At 35.1% G+C, this 21,729-nt stretch overlaps 1 protein-coding gene across 4 annotated transcripts in view; it reads left to right on the top strand.

The window, feature by feature from the left end:
- DHX29 (DExH-box helicase 29) overlaps nucleotides 1-18,411 on the top strand; it is a 63,138-nt gene extending 44,727 nt beyond the window's left edge. For 3 of the 4 annotated variants that reach the window (XM_058309073.2, XM_058309079.1, XM_058309084.2), the window contains 10 exons: nucleotides 647-735; nucleotides 2,379-2,507; nucleotides 2,598-2,673; nucleotides 3,427-3,651; nucleotides 4,805-4,941; nucleotides 5,356-5,449; nucleotides 10,810-11,112; nucleotides 12,923-13,054; nucleotides 15,143-15,239; nucleotides 18,125-18,411. In XM_058309073.2, coding sequence (XP_058165056.1) covers nucleotides 647-735; nucleotides 2,379-2,507; nucleotides 2,598-2,673; nucleotides 3,427-3,651; nucleotides 4,805-4,941; nucleotides 5,356-5,449; nucleotides 10,810-11,112; nucleotides 12,923-13,054; nucleotides 15,143-15,239; nucleotides 18,125-18,180 — 1,338 coding nt within the window. In that variant the 3' untranslated portion in view covers nucleotides 18,181-18,411. The remainder of the gene's footprint in view (nucleotides 1-646; nucleotides 736-2,378; nucleotides 2,508-2,597; nucleotides 2,674-3,426; nucleotides 3,652-4,804; nucleotides 4,942-5,355; nucleotides 5,450-10,809; nucleotides 11,113-12,922; nucleotides 13,055-15,142; nucleotides 15,240-18,124) is intronic. The other variant, XM_058309076.2, reaches the window with a different exon arrangement.
- The last annotated feature ends 3,318 nt before the right edge of the window (nucleotides 18,412-21,729 follow it).

Below are 21,729 nucleotides of genomic sequence, written 5' to 3'. Positions count from 1 at the left end.
CGCACTCCTTGCGCGTGGGGCTCCCCCACGCGGGGGACACCCTTGCGTGGCACGGCACTCCTTGCGCGCATCAGCGCTGTGCATGGCCAGCTCCACACAGGTCAAGGAGGCCCGGGGTTTGAACCGCGGACCTCCCATATGGTAGACGGACGCCCTAACCACTGGGCCAAAGTCCGTTTCCCAGCATTAAGAATTTTAGAACTGAAAAATCATCTATTTGTACCTCCTAATTTACGTTTAGGTAACTGAGGCCCAGAGTGACTTGCTCAAAGTCACGAAGCTAATAAGTAGCAGAACCATGAAAGCACCCACTTCTCTCTGTTTGATGTGCTACTTTCTCCCAGCAATTGTGAAGAGTTGTCTCCATTCTCTGACCCAGTTTTCAGTTCTACTTAAGTCATTTCTAAGGTGACTGACTAGAATTAGGAGAAAGGTATTTTTATTAGAATAAAAATCTGTAACTTTGGTCTAATTAGCAAGCTGAGATCTCTGAATCGAGTTAGTTAAAATTATACAACAAAAATTGTGAATTTTTATAGGTAAAATTGAAATACACTTTTTAAAAATCTCAACTATCTAAAGAAATTTAAATTATGGCATACTGCTGAAAGTTATCTTAATATTTTGACTTTTTATTTATTTTCAGATTGTTTTAGCAACAAATATTGCAGAGACAGGTATTACTATACCAGATGTTGTATTTGTAATTGATACTGGAAGAACAAAAGAAAATAAGTAAGTTTGAATTTTCCACATCAAAACATTTGTAACCTAAAAGGGTTTAGAGCTCTTGAATTCTTAGGAGAAATAACAGAATCATATAGGAAAATCCCAAATATCATAATCTTGCCCAAAGCAAACAGTTTTGGAGAAACTGTAGGAAACTTTTAAATGTCTAAGAGTTAAATGTCAGAATTTCATGTCATGGGTTTTCCCATAGGTAATGTCAGTGTATTCCTACTTTTAGAAAAGTGTTATCTGAGGAAAATTTCAATAAAGGAACAAATGAGTTTATAAAATAAATTATTTAACAAAAGCATTATTTGTGGGATTATAGAAAATGTCGTGGATTTTGAGGTCAGACTTAGATTTAAATATCTGCTCTGTAATCTTGAGAATATCAGTTTCCACATATATAAAAGGAGAAAATGGAAATTTCATAATTGCAAGTACCTACCACAAGAACTGGTAAATAATATATACCCTTAACTGAACCTTCAACAAAAAGATTATAAATGCTTGTCATTTTAATGTTTAAATTGATTCAGTAGGAGGGAACGTGTTTAGTAGTGTATTGTAATCTATATACAATACCCCTAATAATAGAAAACTTAGCAATATTTAGAAAAGCATATGACTGTGCAATAGAAAACAAGCCCTTAATTCTTTGAATTGTATCTTTAAAGGAAGCATTTTAATTTGATAATATAAAGAGATTTAGTATGGAATATTTGCTAAATTATTTAACTATAGAACACGGTTAGGACAGGGATTCTTAACCAGGGGTGCACGGAAAGATTTCAGGGGGTCCATGAGCTTGAATTGAAAAAATTCAGCTCAGTTAGATGTCCAACATGATATACGTGTTGGCTTGTCAAATACTACACCATAGTTTAATGTTCTTATTTAAGATAAACGACAACAGTTTGCACATTGACGTGTCTTTAAATACAATATAAATCTAACTTCCTTATATTTTTGATGTATTGGATTATTATTTACTGTGTTGAAAAGTACATATGTATAGTATTATGTGTTTTTTATTTTAGTAACTATTTTAATATATGTAACTGATTTCCTTTGTAATTTTATTTCATGAATTTAAAAACAGTTTTGGGACATTTTGGTGCAGTGTGACATATTTATTAAATAATACACAGTATAGTGTGGACTTAGTATGATTTCTATTTTGATGTAGCATGTTCTGAGTGCATTGGATAATTGCCTGCTAAAAGGTTGGTAAGGATGGTGCACATGGTTTTATGATGGTGTGGGAAAACTCGAATTTCTAAATGTTTGCCGAAAATGGCAGTTTGAACATATGTTGAACCATGTTAGGTTATCAGGTATTGAAGTTACAGGAAAATTGTAAAATGTAATTTTGAATAATCCTAAAATTTAATTTTAAGACTTGCCAGTGTTGAGTGTCATAAAACTATCTGCTTCTACATTCTGAGATATCTACATTCACCTGACTGACAGAGAGGTCCATGGAACAAAAAAGGTTAAGAACCCCTGGTTTAGGAAGTGTTAGTCCACAATACTAATGCACTTTTTTTAGCCTATGTTCAATTAAATTTTGAGTCGACTATTCCCAGCTTTTTAGATTTTTATTTAAGTCAGTTATCTACATATTCTCCCCTAAAACATTTCTTTAGGTACCATGAAAGCAGTCAAATGAGTTCTTTAGTTGAGACATTTGTCAGTAAAGCTAGTGCTCTGCAGCGCCAGGGGAGAGCCGGGAGAGTCAGAGATGGTTTCTGCTTCCGAATGTACACAAGAGAAAGGTATGGTAATAGCACTAGAAACTTAATACACTCATAATTTGGACTGTAAGATTTCTGATAATATGTATTGAGTATTATTTTATTTTTCAGATTTGAAGGTTTTATGGACTATTCTGTTCCTGAAATCTTGCGGGTACCTTTGGAGGAATTATGTCTTCATATTATGGTAATCCCCAAGGGGATTCAGATGAGTTTTTTATTCTTCACCCTCTTTCTAGGAAAAAATAAAATACCTAAAATGTTCTTATGTTATGTTGCTCTAGATTTTCAGGTATATTCTCTGTTCTTTATTATGTAGCCCACTCTTCTTTTATGCATACCCACTGTCTGCTAAACAGGGGTATTTTGTTGGTTTAAGAACAGACTCATAACCAAGACCATGTACAATTAGGGGTGATTTTGCCCATCAGGGGACATTTGGCAATGTCTGAAGACATTGGCTGTTGTAACTGAGAGTCTTTTGGCATCTAGTAGAGGCAGGGATTCTGCTAAATATTCTACAGTGCTTATGACAGCCTCCCACAAGAAAGAATTATCTGGCCTAAAATATCGATAGAGCTGAGTTGAAAAACCCTAACCTAGACCAAGGACTTCCTAGGCTGAAAGATCTAAAATCTCCTTCAGTTTTTAGATTTTTGACTCTTATCAAAATCAAGAATGAAGAAAGAAACTAAACTGAGGATTGGAAGTTCTCATCATTGTGTTCCAGTGCTTCTCCCTTCCCCCAACACACAGCACAGACACAAATGTTCACACTCCAATTGTAAGAAAATGAATAAGATTAGCCTTCCTTACTTATTTACCCTCTTGACTCAAAATTTTACTAATTCAAATTTAGTTTCAGTTTGACCATCTTTTTGTGGCAGTGTTAATTGTTTTTTATGACAAACCAATTTATCATTCCTTTTCAATCTCATAGAAGTGTAATCTTGGCTTTCCTGAAGATTTCCTCTCAAAAGCCTTAGATCCTCCTCAGCTTCAAGTGATCAGCAATGCCATGAATTTACTTCGAAAAATTGGAGCTTGTGAACTAAATGAGCCTAAACTAACTCCATTGGGCCAACACCTTGCAGTTTTGCCTGTGAATGTCAAGATTGGCAAAATGCTTATTTTTGGTGCCATATTTGGTTGCCTTGACCCAGTGGTAAGTCAAACAATGCTAATGCTGCTTTGTTTAAATACCATTTTGGGTGGGATATTATTTTGTTTGGAACAATTTTAACTTCATTTATTTATTTTACCCAAATAGACTGTCTGGATCCTTAACATTAAAACCCAAGGGCCTGAATCCTTGATAAGAATTTAACTTTTTTATTTATGATACATGAAAATATATTTATGCATCTACTTAAATGCAGTGTAGGTAACTACATTGTGAGTGAGTATGGCTTGTCTAGGCTTTTGCTTTCAAGCAACTCACTTGGTGTTTTATTTAATTTGATATGTAGTGGATGATGCTTAGAAAGCTATGAAGTGGACTTCTAGAAGTGAAATAAAAAACTTACTCCTTTCCTTTTTCTGGGTTCTCTCTGAGTTAGCGACTGCCAGCTGTTCTATTTTCTCAGAATTTACACATTCCATGTGTCTGTCTGAATCTCTAGGCACATATACCTGCTATGCCAGTTCAGCTTTCTAGCCTTATCAAGGTGTAGCCTTTCCTCGTACTACAAATCAAACTGTTCAAAATCAGAATAGCTAGAGTGTGACTTGCTCTAGTCTTTTTTTTTTTCTAGTATTACTTAAAAAAAATTTTGCCAAATACAGTAAACTCTTTAATAGGAGAAAATCTTTTCTAAGAAGAGCTTCAGCTGCCATGATAGTTACTTAAAAAGCTACAACAACAACAGATAGGTTGTTAAGTAGTCCAGATTATGTTTAGAAAGCATTGCAGGGCAGAACAGGTTTGGAAAATAAAAGCATTGTAGGAAATGGAAGTTCAGCAGGCTAAGGGTCAAGATATCGGAGAAGTGATTCTAGGATTGCCTCTAAGTCACTTAGACAAAATGTTCAGGTTTTTGTTTTGTTTTGTTTTATCTCCAGTTTTAATAATATTTGTTGAGCCTCCTTATCTCATATAGATTATATAAAAGTAAAGTGACATATAAAAAAAATTCCATGAAGCGAAACTAGAAGTATCAGTCCAAAATGAATATACAAGTTGGCTATTGTAAAACATGATAAATGTGTTAAACAGAATGCAATTTATAATACAATTGTTTTATCATTTGCTTTCTTTTACAAATCAGCTCTCAATATATACCTCATTAATGATAAATTGTTTGGTTATTTATGGATAGGCCACACTAGCTGCAGTTATGACAGAGAAGTCTCCTTTTACCACACCAATTGGTCGAAAAGATGAAGCAGATCTTGCGAAATCGGCTTTGGCTATGGCAGATTCAGATCACCTGACGATCTACAATGCATATCTAGGGTAAAGAAATAATCTGGGTGTTGTAAATAAGGCAGTGGCCTGAAATTATTTACTTTTTAAAGCTATCTTTGACTTTAAGTACATGTCTAAGATTTAAATTTATTTTTAGTTATTTCCTCTGTCAAGGTATAATTATTTTAGAGATTCATATTTTTATAATCCCTCATAAAACTTATAAAAAAATGTACTTTATGCTATTATACCTGTTTTACCTCATATTTGAAATAACAGTAATTTACTGTTGTACATAAAAGGAAAAAATATCTACTTCAGTTGAAATTCTTATATACAATTGATAGGTCCTCCAACTTTTTAAATGATTATAATTTAATTATATCTTACTTTGGTGAGTACCTCTGTAAAAGAAAGTTTAGAAAGAAAATGTGTTGAAGTTCAATCATTTTCTTTTTCTAGATGGAAGAAAGCACGGCAAGAAGGAGGCTATCGTTCTGAAATGGTATATTGCCGGAGGAACTTTCTTAATAGAACATCACTGTTAACCTTAGAGGTAGGTCTTAATATAGCTCTGATTCTTGGTTACACGGGTTGACTAATAGATTTATTTTGGGAAAAAAGAATGCCTCCACTAGTGCTTCATACATAGTAAGGGCTTAATAAACGTTAGCTGAATTAATGAATTTGTAATTTTTTGTTTTGTTTCTCCTACCAAGTAACCTGTTTTTATTATGCAGTAATTAAAACTAGTAGTCAACAATCATAATGTATTCAGAAAATGATAAGAAGGCAACATTTATCATTACAAGCTTAAAAATTAGGATCATTGTCCATCTAACAAATTAACTTGGAAAGATTAACCTTTTTGGGTCTCAGTAACTCATTTTTTTTTTAAAGTTGAAGAATAATGTATAGTTCTAAACTACAAAAATAAGTTCTTTTTCTTTAATTATGGAAAATTTCAAACATCCACAAATATAGATAATATTCTAATGAATCCTCATGTACCCGCTACCCTCTTCTATAATTATGAACTGTAATTCCCTTATTCTCTTCTCTGCCCACTAGATTATTTTGAAGCAAATACTAAGCATCAGATCATTATGTATCTCTGAAATAAGAACTGTTTGTTTTAACATCACCACACTTAAAAATAAAAGAATCCCAAATGTCATCAAATATGTAGTCATTATTCAAATATCCCAAATATCTCATAATTTTTTTTACAGCCAGTTTGCTCAAATGAGTATCCAAACAAGCTCCACATAGTGAGTTTGGTTGATATATTGTTTAATTATTTTTTAATCTATAGTTACTCTCTCTCTTTTTTTCCCCCACTTGCTATTTATCTTTTGAAAAAACTAGGTAAATTGTATAAATTGTTCTGTAGAGTTTCCTGCATTCTGGATATGGTTGATTATGTCCCTGTGGTATTAACATGTTCTTTTGTGTATTCTCCATAAATTGGCAATTTTATCTGGAACTTTAATTCAATTTGTAGTGTTTTTATTAATAAATTTTGTTTTCCTGAGCAGTTTTAGGAACATTCATTACAATTGATGAACCAATCTTGATGCATTATTATTAATTAAAGTCCATAGTGTACATTAGGGTTCACTTTGTGTTACCCTATGGGTTTTGACAAATGCATGAGGCCATGTATCCACCATTATAGTATAATACAGAATAATTTTGTTGCCCTGAAAATCTCCTATGTTCCATCTGTTTATTCTCCCCACCCCACCCTTTTCCCCTGAACCCTTGACAGCCACTGATCTTTTTGCTACCTCTATAGTGTTGCCTTTTCCAGAATGTCATGTAGTTGGATTCATATAGCATGTAGATTTTTCAGACTGGCTTCTTTCACTTAGCACTGTGCATTTAATGTTCCTCCATGTCTTTTCATTGCTTGATAGCTCTTATTTTTTATCATTGAATAATATTATGTTATATGAATATACCACAGTTTCATTGCTGAATAGTATTTTTTTTTTTTTTTAATATGGAACACTTCACGAATTTGTGTGTCATCCTCGCGAGGGGGCGAAGCAAGCACAAATAGTATTCTATTATATGGACATAGCACAGTTGATTATCCATTCACCTATTGAAGTACATCTTAGTCATTCCAAGTTTGGGCAATTATGAATAAAGTTGCTGTAAACATTTGTTTGCAAGTTTTTGTATGGAAGTAAGTTTTCAGCTTATTTGGGTAAATATACTCAAGAGTGCAACTGCCAAAGTATCTTCCAAAGTGGCTGCACCATTTTTAATTCCCACCAGCAGTGAATGAGAGTTCTGTTGTTCCATTTCTTCACCAACATTTAGAATTGTCAGTGTTTTGGATTTTAGGCATTCTAAAAGATAATGTAGTGGTATCTCATTGTTATTTGAATTTATAATTCCCTAAGGAAATATGTTGTTGAACATCTTTTCATATGTGTAATTACCATTGGTATAACCTCTCTGGTGAGGTATCTGTTTAGATCTTTTGCCCATTTTCTAATTGGGTCGTTTTATTTTTTTATGATTGAATTTTTTTTTTTTTTAAAGATTTATTTTTTATTTATTTAATTCCCCTCCCCCGGTTGTCTGTTTTCTGTGTCTTTTTGCTGCGTCTTGTCTGCTTTTGTTGTCGGCAGCGGCAGGGGAAGTGTGGGCGGCGCCATTCCTCGGCAGGCTGCTCCCTCCTTCGCGCTGGGCGGCTCTCCTTATGGGTGCACTCCTTGCGCGTGGGGCTCCCCTACGTGGGGTCACCCCTGCGTGGCAGGGCACTCCTTGTGCGCATCAGCACTGCGCATGGGCCAGCTCCACACGGGTCAAGGAGGCCTGGGGCTTGAACCGCGGGCCTCCCATGTGGTAGACGGACGCCCTAACCACTGGGCCAAAGTCTGTTTCCCTTATGATTGAATTTTAAGAGTTCCTTATGTATTGTAGATACAAGTCCTTTATCAAATACGTGTTTTGCAAATATTTTCTCCCACTCTGTGGCTTGCTTGTCTTTTCATTCTCTGAACAATGTCTTTTGCAGAGCAGAAGTTTTTCATTTTAATGAAGTCCAGCTAAACAATTTTTTCTTTTATGGGTCCTGCTTTTTGGTATTATATCTAAACACTCATTGTCAAACCCAGTATCACTAGGTTTTCTCCTAGGTTACCCTCTGGAAGTTTTACATTTAGGTCTATTGTCCCTTTTAAGTTAAATTTTGTGAAAAGTGTAAGGTCAGTGCATATAGATTTTCACTTCACTTGTTCTAGCACCATTTGTTGAAAAGGCTATCCTCCATTGATTTGTCTTTTTGCTCCTTTGCCAAAGATCACTTGACTGTGTTTGTGTGGATCTATTTATGGGCTATTTTGTTCCAGTGCTCTGTTTATTCTTTTGTCAATACTTGATTACTGTAATAAGTCTTGATTACTGTAATAAGTCTTAATGTTGGGTAGTGTCAGTCCTCTAACTTTGGTATTCTTCCTCAATATTTTGTTGACTATTCTGGGTCTTTTGCCTTTATGTATAAACTTTAGAATCAATTTCTCAATATCCAGAGTAACTTAACAGGATTTGGTTGGGACTGTGTTGAACCTATAGATCAAGTTGGGAAAGAACTCACATCCTAACAATAGTGATTCTTTCGATCCATAAACATGGAATATCTCTCCATTAACTTAGAACTTATTTGATTTCTGTCAGGTTCATTTTTAGGGGTTTTTTTTTTTTCTTTTTCATTTTCTCTCTTTCTCTCTCCCCCCACTCTCTCCCCCCTCCCTCCCTTTCCTCACCCCTCTCCCCTCCCTTTCCCCCCTCTCTCCTCTCTCTCTCTCCTCTCTCTTCTTTCTTCTTTCTTCTCTTTCCTCTTTCTTTTATAGAGTTCTCTCTCATCTTGTAATGTTAAGATTTACCAATGTGGTCAGCCAGATTCATCCACTATAACAATCCCCATTAGCCCATCAGCTTTTCATGTAATAGTCTTAGCAGCCATCCAACACCCAGATCATTGTTTCATTGGGGATTACAAAACAGTAATATTCTAATTCTATTTATCAGTTAGAATTTTAAAAAGAATTTTTTTTATTGGATAAGTATGTTTACAGAACAATCATGCATAAAATACAGGGTTCCCATACACAACCCCACTACCAACATCTTGCATTGGTATGGAACATTTACAGTTGATGATAGCACTTTTTGTAATCGTACTATTTTTTTTAAACAGTAATTCCCTTTGTTACGATTCATAAAAGATTATTGAAATAGTACTGTTAACTATCATCTATGGTTTATAAAGATGTCTTTTTCCCCACATATCACTCTATTAACACCTTGCCTCAGTGTCATATATTTGTTATAATTCATGAAAGAAAATTATTATATTTTTACTGTAGTCTACAATAGGTTGCTAGAATTCTTTTATAAAGAACTTCTCCTTTATCAATATTTGGTCACCCTGAGTTAAAGTTTGGATAAATGCTTGATTCTTTGCTTTTACTTAATAGTTTTAAGAATAAGTTGGTTCCCTAGCATCTCTATAGGTAATCAATGTAAGTTTTTTTTAATAAAAATTCATGAATTCGTTGATTTAAATATATTTGATGTGTTTCAACCCACTGTGGATGTTAATTTTTTGATACTCAGATTGTCCCTTCTTCAGCCAGTGGTAGTTCCTTCACACTGATTCCTGAGTCCTTTTCATATAACTCTTAACAGCCTTAGATAGTTTCCTTGCTTTTGGTATGACAAGATGTTTAGATTTCCCTTGTACATTTTATGCTCCACGCTTGAAATCACTCATTTTTCCAAAAAGCCTTGGCTCCTTTTAATGATATTTTTATGTTTTCCTAAATATTGGCCAGCTATTTAGTTGCATTGGTATGACCTAGTTATGAAAAGATATCCAGGACATCTTACCCTGTGGCTGATTGTGGCCAAGTATATAAATATGCTCTTAGGAAGGGAAACCTGATGGCTTTGCTCATCACTCAGATTTTTATTGCAGTTCAAGACTAGAATTATATCTGAGAGGAGAAAGAATAGAAGTGATAAAATATAAAGGCAAGTGATTGCATATAGCCATCTGTGGGCCATCTGATTGGAATTCAAGATGTGGAAAGCTGAATAACACTCTCTCTCCTCTCTACTCTCCAGCAACCCTTAAATATCCTCCCATTCCCTTCTATAAGCCTTTTCACCTTCCTGGGCAGTTTCAGATATCTTCACCAATCCTGCAGAATTAGGACGACTCTCTGTTTGGTCTTAACTCCCCTGGAATTTGAAAGTCCCTTACACCCCCATGCCTAAAACCTAAAGGATATCCTAAATGTAACTATCACCTTTTAATCACTTGTATCCTGTTTACTTGGATAAATGCTCATCTTTCCTGTAGTATTTTAGCTTCTTGGCATTACTAAGGTAGAAAGAGATTTTAGGCTATAACTTTAGATTAAATGAAGTTGTCAATGCATTTTGTGAGAGTTCTTTAGAAAATTAAGTTGAAATTCTTAGAGATAAATAAAGAAGATAGTCATAGGTTAGGATCAAGATTCCCTTTGTAATTCTTTCTCAGTGTTGTTGCCTCAGTTACAGTCATCATTAGGGTAAAAATGTCACAAGAAAGGAGAACTGCTATTTAAATAGATACAGTGAATGAAAGTATGTTCAGGCATATTTTTAGTACTCTCACATATTAGACGTTCTTGTGTCTTATGACATCTAAAATCTTGGGGTAGGCTGGGAGGTACAGCCTATTTAATCTTTAACTTTGCTCCTCCATAATTTAATTTGGGTCATAGTTAACTAAATAATAATTTAGCATCTTGTCAATTTTTATAGGGAACAGTAACATAAATTACAGACTTACATGGCAGTTTCTGATTTTAATCAATTATGGTCTTGTCTCTTGTTAACATAAATATCTAGGATGTAAAGCAAGAGTTAATAAAGTTGGTCAAGGCAGCAGGATTTTCATCATCGACCACTTCTAATGACTGGAAAGAAAACAGAGCCTCACAAACCCTCTCCTTCCAAGAAATTGCCCTTCTTAAAGCTGTACTGGCTGCTGGACTATATGACAACGTGGGGAAGATAAACTATACAAAATCTGTAGATATTACAGAAAAACTGGCTTGTGTTGTAGACACAGCCCAAGGCAAAGCACAAGTACATCCCTCCTCAGTAAATCGGGATTTGCAAACTTATGGATGGCTCTTATACCAGGAAAAGGTAAAGTGCTTGTTCTTAAAATTTCTATAATCAGAGCATATTATATACATCATTCATAATTCAGGTTAGCATGCCCCTACAGTATTATATTTGGTTCTAAAATTGAGCTATTCCTTTTTGTTCATATTTGAAATCAGTACCTACATGGGCTCTCAAATAACCTGTTTTAGTTTTTTGGGCTACTAAAACAAATACCATACAGTGGGTTGGCTTAAACAGTAAGAATTTATTGGCTCACATTTTTGAGGGAAGGCAAAGTCCAAAATCGAGGCATCAGCAAGGCAGTGCTTTCTTCCCGAAGAATGTGGCCTTCTGGGGCTGGCTACTAACAATCCTTAATCCTTGGCTTTTCTGTCCCATGGCAGTGCATATGGTAGCCTCTTTCCATTTCTCTTCCAGGTTCCTTGACTTCCAGCTTCTGGCTCTTCCCTTGGCTTCTTTGTTGTAAATAATTTCCTTTGCTTATAAGGACTTTAGCCTTATTGGATTAGGGCCCACCCTCATTCAGTTTGGGCACACTTTAATAATATCTTCAGAGGTCTGTTTACAAATGTTTTCACACCCACAGGAGCAGGGGTTAGGACCTAAGCTTGCCTTTTGTGGGGGACATGATTGCATCCCCAACATAACAAAACTAAAAGGTTTCTACTCTGATCATCATCATCTTTTCTACTAGGAATGAGGACAAGTATAGCAAATAGATGTTGTTTAGTAATATATCATTTCCCTGAGTATTTCCCTAAAAGATGCATGTCTCAAAAGGGAAAAAGGACACGTTATATGTACCATTTCTAAATAAGGGGAATAGCAGATGGGGTTGTAGAACTGTGTATGATTTGGCAACAGCTTAAGTCAGAATATCAACTAAGATAATAGCAAATATTTATAGGTTACAGTGAAAACAGTCAACCTCATAACTGCATTGCCACCCCATTTTTCCTAGTTTTTAAACTTATGGTAAAGATTAAAGTGGCAATTTCACTTCTGTGTATTTTAGACTTTTATTATCTATCTTGTATTCACCCATTTTTTAAGGACATATGAGAAGAAAAGGGAGCATGTCATTTTGGAACATGTTTGTTAATTCTCTTTACCAAAAGAATGCCTCTATCATATTTCTTGAGGTTTAAAGTAACAAGGATCCATAATTTCAAGCATTGACTTGAGTAACTCCCAGCATTAATCAAACCTAACTGTAAAACATGAGAGCTTACTGACTGGTGATATTTGTGGTCATAGCTAAACATTTATCTAGAAACCACAACCTTTGACCTTTAATCATTATTTTATTTTAGCATTAACAACATTATAAAATCTTATTCATAGCTTCAGTTATGTTCAGTAAGGTATGTATATAATTAAGCCTAACAATCAGTTTGAAATTCCTTTATTCCATGTGTTTTTTTAACTAAAGGAATTGTAGGATTACAGAAAAATCATGCATAAAATATAGAGTTCCCATATACCACCCTATTACTAACACCTTGCATTAATATAGTACATTTGTTCCAATTCATAAATGAACATTTTTATAATTGTATTAACTATAGTCCACCGTTTACAATAGGGTTTGCTCTTTGTGTTATACTATTCTATGTTATACTTCTATTAGTATAAATGCCTGAATAGTGGTAGTGATTATTATAAAATTGGCAAATCACGCATTTAAAAGACTAGAAACATATAACTTTACAAAAACTTACGGCAAAATACACACTAGCAATTATAGAAAAATGCATGAAACAAATAAACGAATTTTTCACATTTTTAGGCTGTGAAGTTCTTTTTCCTCCCTTTTCTTCCTATGCAGGTAAGGTATGCCAGAGTATATTTGAGGGAAACTACCCTAATAACCCCTTTTCCAGTTTTACTTTTTGGTGGTGATATAGAAGTTCAACACCGGGAGCGTCTTCTTTCTATTGATGGCTGGATTTATTTTCAGGTACACAGTACAACTGATTTTTTTAATTTTGTAAAAATTTTCTATTTCCAATGCCACTGAGGTAGATATTTTAAAATCTTACTGAAGTTTGCATAATTTCTTCCCATAATTTGACTTAAAGTAAAATGCCTTACTTTATATTTACCGTGTGGTTTTAAATCAGTTAAATTTAAAAATCAAATTATATTAGTATTACAAATTGTATTTATTATCAGTAACAGTTACAGCTTGCCATATATAGGGTGCTTCAATAGTTTCTTTACATGGATTATCAAATTTAATACTCTGAAAACCTTGTTAGATAATTTCTATAGCTTTATTTCTATAGTTAAAAGCACTAAATAACTTACCTAGATTATACAATTCAAATCTAGGACTATCTGGTTCCCAAACTCATGCACTTTTCACTGTGTTGTTCTGTCTGTAAGATATTATACTGCTCTATATTAAGAATTTATATACAATGGCTGGTATTTTATGTAGATGATTTATAATAATAATTGTGATTTTTTTATTTTCAAAAAAAATTTAAATTCATCAATAAAAAGTAAGATTAACTGTTTTGTTCATATACTGGGGTCATTCCAAGGCTGAGTTAGCTAAATGCCTTCCTGAGTATACTGCAGTTCTTTGAAATATGCAGGAAAGGAAAAAATAGTATAATATACCTCTATGCCTATATTTCAAATTAGAATCACTTGTAATATAGGAACAGTTTTGAATAAAAATGTAAACTAGAATTCCTACATGAAATTATTGTGTAACACCTAAAGTGGTGTTAAGAGTAAAATATTGCTTTATTGCTCTAGTTGGTTTAAAAAAAAAAAAACATAATGAGAAGTATAATTTAAATAGTAAAACCTGGAAAATAGGTATTTAGTGAATAAAGAAACTTATCAGAAAGATAGGATTCCTATTAATATTTAAAAGAAGGAGAAAAGTAAAATAACCATTTTCTTTAAAACATAGAAGTAGGGATAGGAAGATAAATAGTTGAGAACCTGTGGGAGAAAATGTGGAGGAATTTTCTACCTTAACCCTGTCCCACTGAACATCATTTCATATATATTTTTTCACATTTCCATATTAAACGAATTTTTGATTGCCACATAATACTCTATTGTATTGATTTGGTATAAGTTGCTTAACCATTTCGTTAATGTTTGGCTTCATTTCCAATTTTAATAATTTTAAATAACAACGCAACTATAAGCATTCTACTAGGGAAAAGAGGAAAGTGGAGTTTCTGGATACAAAGACAAAGACACAAGCAGCTTCATAACTTTTTTTTACTTTTTTTTTAAAGTAGGTACTGGGGATGAACCCAGGATCTCGTACATTTGAAGGAGGCACTCAACCACTGAGCTATACCTGCTCTGTGCTTCATAGTTTTTTTAGCACATATTGTCAGATTGTTCTCCAGGAAAATTAGCCCAATCAGTTCTTCCAGCAATAAATAACTTTATTTCCCTGTAGCCCCATCAGCACTAACCAATTTAAGTTAAGCAATTATAATACACTGTCATGCTATAACATAACTGTATATCTAGGACTAGAAAGCTGAATTTTAAGTAGTCTTTGAAAATATATGCAATTCTGGCAAATAGGCATGAGGGACATTTTGAAGATGGTAGAAATGTTCTAAAACTACATGGCAGTGATAATTGCACAACTCTAAATATTTACATTTTTAAAAATCAATGAATTCCACACACTACAAGTGAATTTTATGGTTTGTATATTACATTTCAATAATACTTTTTTTTTTCCAATAAAACTTAAAAAAAAAAAATCCCTTCCAAAATATGCAGTCTTGGCTCCCACAGAGTTTAAGAGACGAAAACAAACATTATTATTGAAATAATAGTTGCTTTTTGGGGGGAAGAAATATTAAATTTATAGGTACTTAATAAGGAAATTGTCTACTTAGCTACTGGAATTTGCCTATATTTTTCCCACCCGATTTTATATTGAAATTAAGATCTGCTAAGGGAGACTTATCAGGTATGTATGCTTACCTTGATTTGTTTAAACGAATTCATGCTCACTTGGATTAGCTTTGTCCAATTTGTCATTTTTTCTTAACAGGCTCCTGTAAAGATAGCCGTCATTTTTAAGCAGCTGAGAGTTCTTATTGATTCTGTGTTAAGAAAAAAGCTTGAAAATCCCAAGATGTCCCTTGAAAGTAAGTGTTTGATTGTATTGTAGGTAGAAGTCAGTATACATGTATGTATGTGTAAATAAATACATATATATAGAAGCATATATATATTAGTATGAGGGAAAACTTTCCAAGAGAACAAGCTAAAAGGTTGTTTCAGCTAAAAGCTAAAAGATGGTAGAAATTTTAGGGATTTGTTTTTAAACATTGGAGGACACTATAGCATATGGGTGTCTTAAATTCCATGTGATTAAAATTTGTTTTAATAATAAATTTACTTTGTGCTGCATGCCATCACATGCAGACATTCTTGGTTATTTACAACCTAATTATCCACTTAAGATTCTTTTAATTTCCTCCTTCCTCTTGTAAACTTCACTTGTAAAATGTTGGCCGTTTCACTGGAAAAAAGATAAACCTAACATAGTAACCTTTCCTATTTATTAGCATTCTACTAAACTGCTAATAAAGTTACTACAAAAAAAAATGAGAATGAGGGGCTTTCTGTGACATTTATTCCTGTACATTTTCTCTACCACTGTCACAAATGCAAAACTGTAAGTCCGTATAAAAGAAATACAAAAATCTGCAATAGACACCCGAGTTCCAGTTAGCCTGATACACTGTTTCCCAAACTTCCAAATCATTAGAATCATCCCAGCAGTTGTGAAAAATACAAGGTCAAAGACCTACTAGCCCAGATATGCTGAATCTCCACTATGGGAGTAACCTATCTATAACTATATTATTATTTTTTAATCTCTTTTAATCTATACCACCACCATCCTCTTTCTAAAATGCAAATTATTTTTAATAAACTGTTTTTTTTTCTGGTAGAATTTCCCACATTTAGGATTTGGCTAGTTGCTTGCTCTTGCTTTGATTTAACCAGTTCCTATTCCCTGAATTTCCTACAAACTGAGAGTTATATTTAGATCCATGTTTTTAGAAGAATATTTTCTATGTGGTGCTGTATTCTTTCTGTTGCATTACATCAGGAAGCACTTAAGTTTGGTTGTCCCACTTTTAGTGATGTTAAGAATTGAACAGTGGATTCAGTGTGACTGTATTCTTAACAGATATCCCCAGTTACTTCTCATAGGCAATTTGGGGAACTACTAATATAGTTAATACTACCCTAAAGGCTCACACACTATGGTTATTTGCATAACTGAATGTGGATGCATAAGCAGTTTTAATTTTACTCTACTGTTGGAAACCTAAACCAGGTCTTGACAATATTAACAGATGGAGATTCTTTTTCCTAGGTAGTTTTTGTACATTACAACTTAGTTTAGTACAATCTTAGAAAGAAAAACATTATATAAAGAACAGATTGAACTTCAACTTTTAAATTAAGCAAAACTAATTTTAAAATTATTTCAGTGTTTCCCTTTGCCATAAAGAGAAAGCAGAATTTACCCTCAGATAGCTCGGGAGGGTGAGGATAAAGTATCCTCTTTCTGGACTTTAAATAAGCAAAGTTGTGGTAGACTGCCTAGCTTTTGAAAAAGAAGTAACTGGAGTTACTCTCATGTTTTCTTTTCTTTTTTTTTTAATTAATTTTTTTTTAACGTTTTCTTTTTCTCTCTACTCTTCCTCAAATTGAAAAGTTATGGTTATCGGCCTGTCATTGTTCCTCTTCCAGAAGTAACCTGTTTTCCCTTTTTTCCTTTTAGTGCCACTGTAGTCCCCAGAACCTAAATGACAAGCTATTGGCCCAGTTACCAGAATACCTATTGCAAAAGATGAAGCCTGGGGCATTCTTTTACTGAGGTGTCTAATATAAACATAGAATTTCAGTCTTGCAGCCCTGATAATTACAACTGTGCAATGGGTGATTGTCTTAGTCTATTAGGGTTGCCGTAACAAAGTATCACAAACTGAACAGGCTTAAAACAACAGAAATTTATTCTCTCATAATTCTGAAGACTAGAAATACAAAATCAAGGTGTCAGCAGCACCATGCTTCCTTTGTAGGGAGACTCCTTCCTTGCCCCTCCTAGCTTTTGGTGTTTGCCAGCAATCCTTGGCTTGCAGGTGCAGCACTTCTTTTGCTACCTTGATTGTCACATAGTATTCTCTTCTGTGTCTGTGTGTCCATATTTCCCTAATAAAGATAAATCATTTTGGATTATCACCCAAGCCAGGCCAGTTTGGCCACATCTTAACTAATCACATCTTCAGAGACCCTATTTCCAAATAAGGTCACACTCAGAGGATGGGGTAGGACTTGAACATATCTTTCTAAGGGACATAATTCAAACTATAACAGAGGTTGTAAAGTTCTTAGGAAGTCACAGTTTCTGAACAACTGTTTAGAAGTAGAAGCAGCTGTTAACAAAATCTCCTTAGCAAATAATACTTTCTCTGTTACACTCTTTGTTATGCGCCTATTGCTTCCCCACTGCCACCTCTGCAAGACCACTTCCTTGTTAGAACTTTGTTTTCTTTGGAGTAAATATGGAGAAACTGATTACAGTTCTTTCTTTCTTGCTAATACTGTGGAAACCCCGACACCCTGAAGAACATGGAGAGGCATTAGAGCCTGGTACAGTTGAGCAAGGTGACAAAGTTGAGAAACTTCTTGTCTTAAAGGAATCTTAAGGAAATAATTCCTTTAAAGGAGTAACAGTTTGTCACTTTATCTCTCCAGGCCTTTAGGCTATACATACTCAAATGTTAACTTTCTGTCAAAGTATGTGTAGTGTATTATAATAATTAAAATAATACTTGTAGGGCCAGAAATGATATATTATTATATTATAGTAAATATTGCTGGTGTTAATCTTGTATTCTAATATAAGAGAATCTTTTAATAAAATATTCTTGTTGTTTACATGTGTATACATTGGTTAATTTTCCAGTGTAGAATTTGTTCATGGCTTTTGTTTTTTTCTTCCACTCAGATGACAAGATTCTGCAGATCATTACGGAATTAATAAAAACGGAAAATAATAATTGAAACTGGTTGAATACTTTAAAAATTAAGGTGGACATAAAAGTCATGAAATTACGTGAAAATGAACCATCCCATTAAGTATTTAATACTTAAAATGCTGGTACTAGCCATAACTTAAAGGTGGCAGGAAAAAAGCACATACTTTAAATGTGTAATTTTCTAGTTCCTTTTTAATAATGATTATTCTCAATGTATTTGCCACTACATTTACAATAAATTCTTTGGTATCACCCATGTTTTGTATATCACTATGTACCATAAGGGCAAGAACTGTGTCTGTAGTATCCATTATTTAGTGTTGTGATTCCCTTTGTATCTCCAGTTTCTATCAGTTTTTCAAGTCCAAAAAGTCTGGACCTTCTAGACCCAGTTTATAACAAGATTTCCGTGAAATTAACAGCTTCAGAAATCTATTTAATATCTGATACTTACAACTTAAATAAGTATACACTATTAGTGAATGTTACTGCAATAAGTAGCATCTGTTAAGTATAAAGTTATAGTTCTGGAGGACATATTTTCAAGTACAGGAATGGCTAATGCTCCCATCAACTGGGGATTGATAACTTTGACAGTTTTCTTCAGTCCTGAGCTTTGATAATGTGGCCCTTGAACTGTTTTTTATATCCATAATTGAATCGATAAGTTTGATAAACTTGAGAGTGAAGCATGATTAGATATTTCTCAATGGTTTCATTTTTTGATCTTTTGAGGTTCCATTTTGATTATTTAGGGGAATTTCCCTTTATTTCCTATAATCAATAGATTGTTGGTGAACTTTAGAGACAGTCCTATATGGATCAAATGGCAAAATCCATGAAGAATAAAAGATTAGAGGGAAGCGGACTTGGCCCAGTGGTTAGGGCGTCCGTCTACCACATGGGAGGGTCCTTGACCCGTGTGGAGCTGGCCCATGCGCAGTGCTGATGCGTGCAAGGAGTGCCCTGCCATGCAAGGATGTCCCCCGCGTAGGGAAGCCCCACGCGCAAGGAGTGCGCCTCATAAGGAAAGCCACCCAGCACGACAGAAAGTACAGCCTGCCTAAGAATGGCCCTGCCCACACGGAGAGCTGACAAGACAAGATGACGCAACAAAAGGAAACACAGATTCCCGTGTCACTGACGACAACAGAATCGGACAAAGAAGACGACGCAGCAAATAGACACACAGAACAGACAGCCGGGGTGGGGGTGGGGGGGTAGGGGGGGAGGGGAGAGAAATAAATAAATAAATCTTAAAAAAAAATTAGAGTTTACTAGGAAAGTAGAATAATTGCTTGGTACTCAAAATAAGTGTTAATATTTGTTGCTTAAGAAGAAGTCCTAAATTTCACCTCAGGTGCAAATGGAAGTAAAAATAATACCTAGTATCAATCTCTACTTTTAAGTTTCTCTTGGCAGTGTGAAGCATACTGGTGCTGGCTTGCTGCAATCCTTGAGGCTCCTTGCCTTGCATCTCTTGCCACCCCTCACATGGCTCACTCTTTTCTCCTTGTGTCTGTTCTTTGGTTTCTGCTGACTTCCAGCTTTTCCCTATTGGCTCTCCAACTCCTGGCTTCCAGTTTCTAGTCTTTATATGGCCTCCAGTAATATGGACTAAAACCCACACATTTACTTGATCCACACCTTAACTAAACATAATGTCATTAAGAGGTCCTATTTACATCAGGTTCACACCCACAGGAATGCATATTAAGATTAAGGACAGGGAAGCGGACTTGACCCAATGGATAGGGTGTCTGCCTACCATGTGGGAGGTCCGCAGTTCAAACCCCGGGCCTCCTTGACCCATGTGGGACTGGCCCATGCAACAGTGCTGATGCGCGCAAGGAGTACTCTGCCATGCAAGGGTGTCCCCCACGTAAGGGAGCCCCATGTGCAAGGAGTGCACCCTGTAAGGAGAGCCGCCCAGCACAAAAGAAAATGCAGCCTGCCCAAGAATGGCGCTGCACACACACAGAGCTGGCACAAGATGACTCAACAAAAGAGACACAGATTCCTGGTGCCATTGATAAGGATAGAAGTGGTCATAGAAGAACACACAGCAAATGGACACAGAAAGCAGACAACTGGGGCGGGGAAGGGAAAGAAAGACATTTTTTTTTTAATCTTAAGATTAAGGACAAGTCTATGTTGGGGAACATAATTCAATCTACCACCACAGGCATGGAGGCATAAAATATCTTGTCCAAGATCACTCTGACAGTAAGCAACAGAGGCAGAATGGCTCCGGAACCATTTAAATTTTTGAAATGTAACCATTATTACTTTGGAAATGTGGTACAGTGGCTCACATATCAGGACTAAGGTCCCGGCACTAGAAGCTTCCACACAAAGATCAAAAAGTTGCAGGAGGGACATGGTCACCAAGGGAGAGTGCAAAGAAAATAATTAAGCTTAAAATCTTGCAGAACTCTATATTTCCAAGTCCATGCACCTCTTTCCATCTCCTCTGCCATCTCTTAAACCCAGATCACCACCATCTTTCTTCTGCACCAACTCTTAATGCTCTAGCTAGGCATTCCTCTTCTTTCTCCCCCTCTCAAATACATTCTCTCCACAAGTACAAGAATGATAAAACATATCTTTGTCATTTGGCTTAGTAAAACCATTTACTGGCTTCCTAATACCATTAAAGTAAAATTTAAAGTTTTAAACATGACCTACAAAGCTCTCAGTGATCTCAACTTTCCTACTCTTCCAACTTCATGTCCACCACTCTCCCCCTTTCTCAGTGCTTCACCAACACAGGACTCCTTTTGATTCCTTGAATATAAGAATGCCAAGCTGTTTTCAAGTATTTGCACATGCTTCTGATTCACCCAACAGACTTTATCCTGTTTCAGTGCTACCTCCACAGACCACCTTTCTGTAGTAGGCCTCCCCTTTTAATCACTCATAACAGTACTTTTTATCAACTTATGTCATTGTTACTGTAAGGATGCTATTTCCAAAAGACAGACCCACCCGATCCCACACAACAAAGTACAAACATGTCTTTTAGTGAGAAGGTGATTTATTGTGAGTGCACAAGCAAGGAACTGGAGGAATCTTCCCAAAACCAGTTCAGAGTGGAAATGGAGACCTAAGGTTTTTACTGGGGGGAAGGAGTAGTTACGGGGGGGGGGGGGAGGGATTCAAATGATGCCAGGGGTCTTGTAAGGAGGGTACATGCAGTTTCTCAGTCCTATGTTGTCTCAAACACATCCAACTTGTTCTTGATTTCAGAAGCCAGTAAACCACAGTTTAGCTATAGTTGGGCCGTTCGTTGCAAAGCCTTCATGGGTCCTTTCTCAGACAATTGCTCAAGGATATAAGTTTTTGTTTCTGGATGAGTTACAGATTTACACCATTCTGTTTAGTTTTGCTTTGAGACATTTATTCCTATAAGCAAAACTGAGAAGGTCTGGTTAATATCAGGGAACTAAGTGCAAAGAATAAACTTCTAAAATTAGATTAATAGAAAACCAGTTAAATTAGTTTTAGAATTTTCAAAGCTGCTTAAGTGAAGAAATTTCAATAAGCACATTTTCCACTTATCACCATCTACTTT

The sequence above is a fragment of the Dasypus novemcinctus genome, chromosome 2, assembly GCF_030445035.2.
Source record: "Dasypus novemcinctus isolate mDasNov1 chromosome 2, mDasNov1.1.hap2, whole genome shotgun sequence".
NCBI classification, from domain to species: domain Eukaryota; kingdom Metazoa; phylum Chordata; class Mammalia; order Cingulata; family Dasypodidae; genus Dasypus; species Dasypus novemcinctus.
The sequence above is the reverse complement of the archived record's forward strand: the minus strand, read 5'-3'. Positions and strand labels throughout refer to the sequence as shown.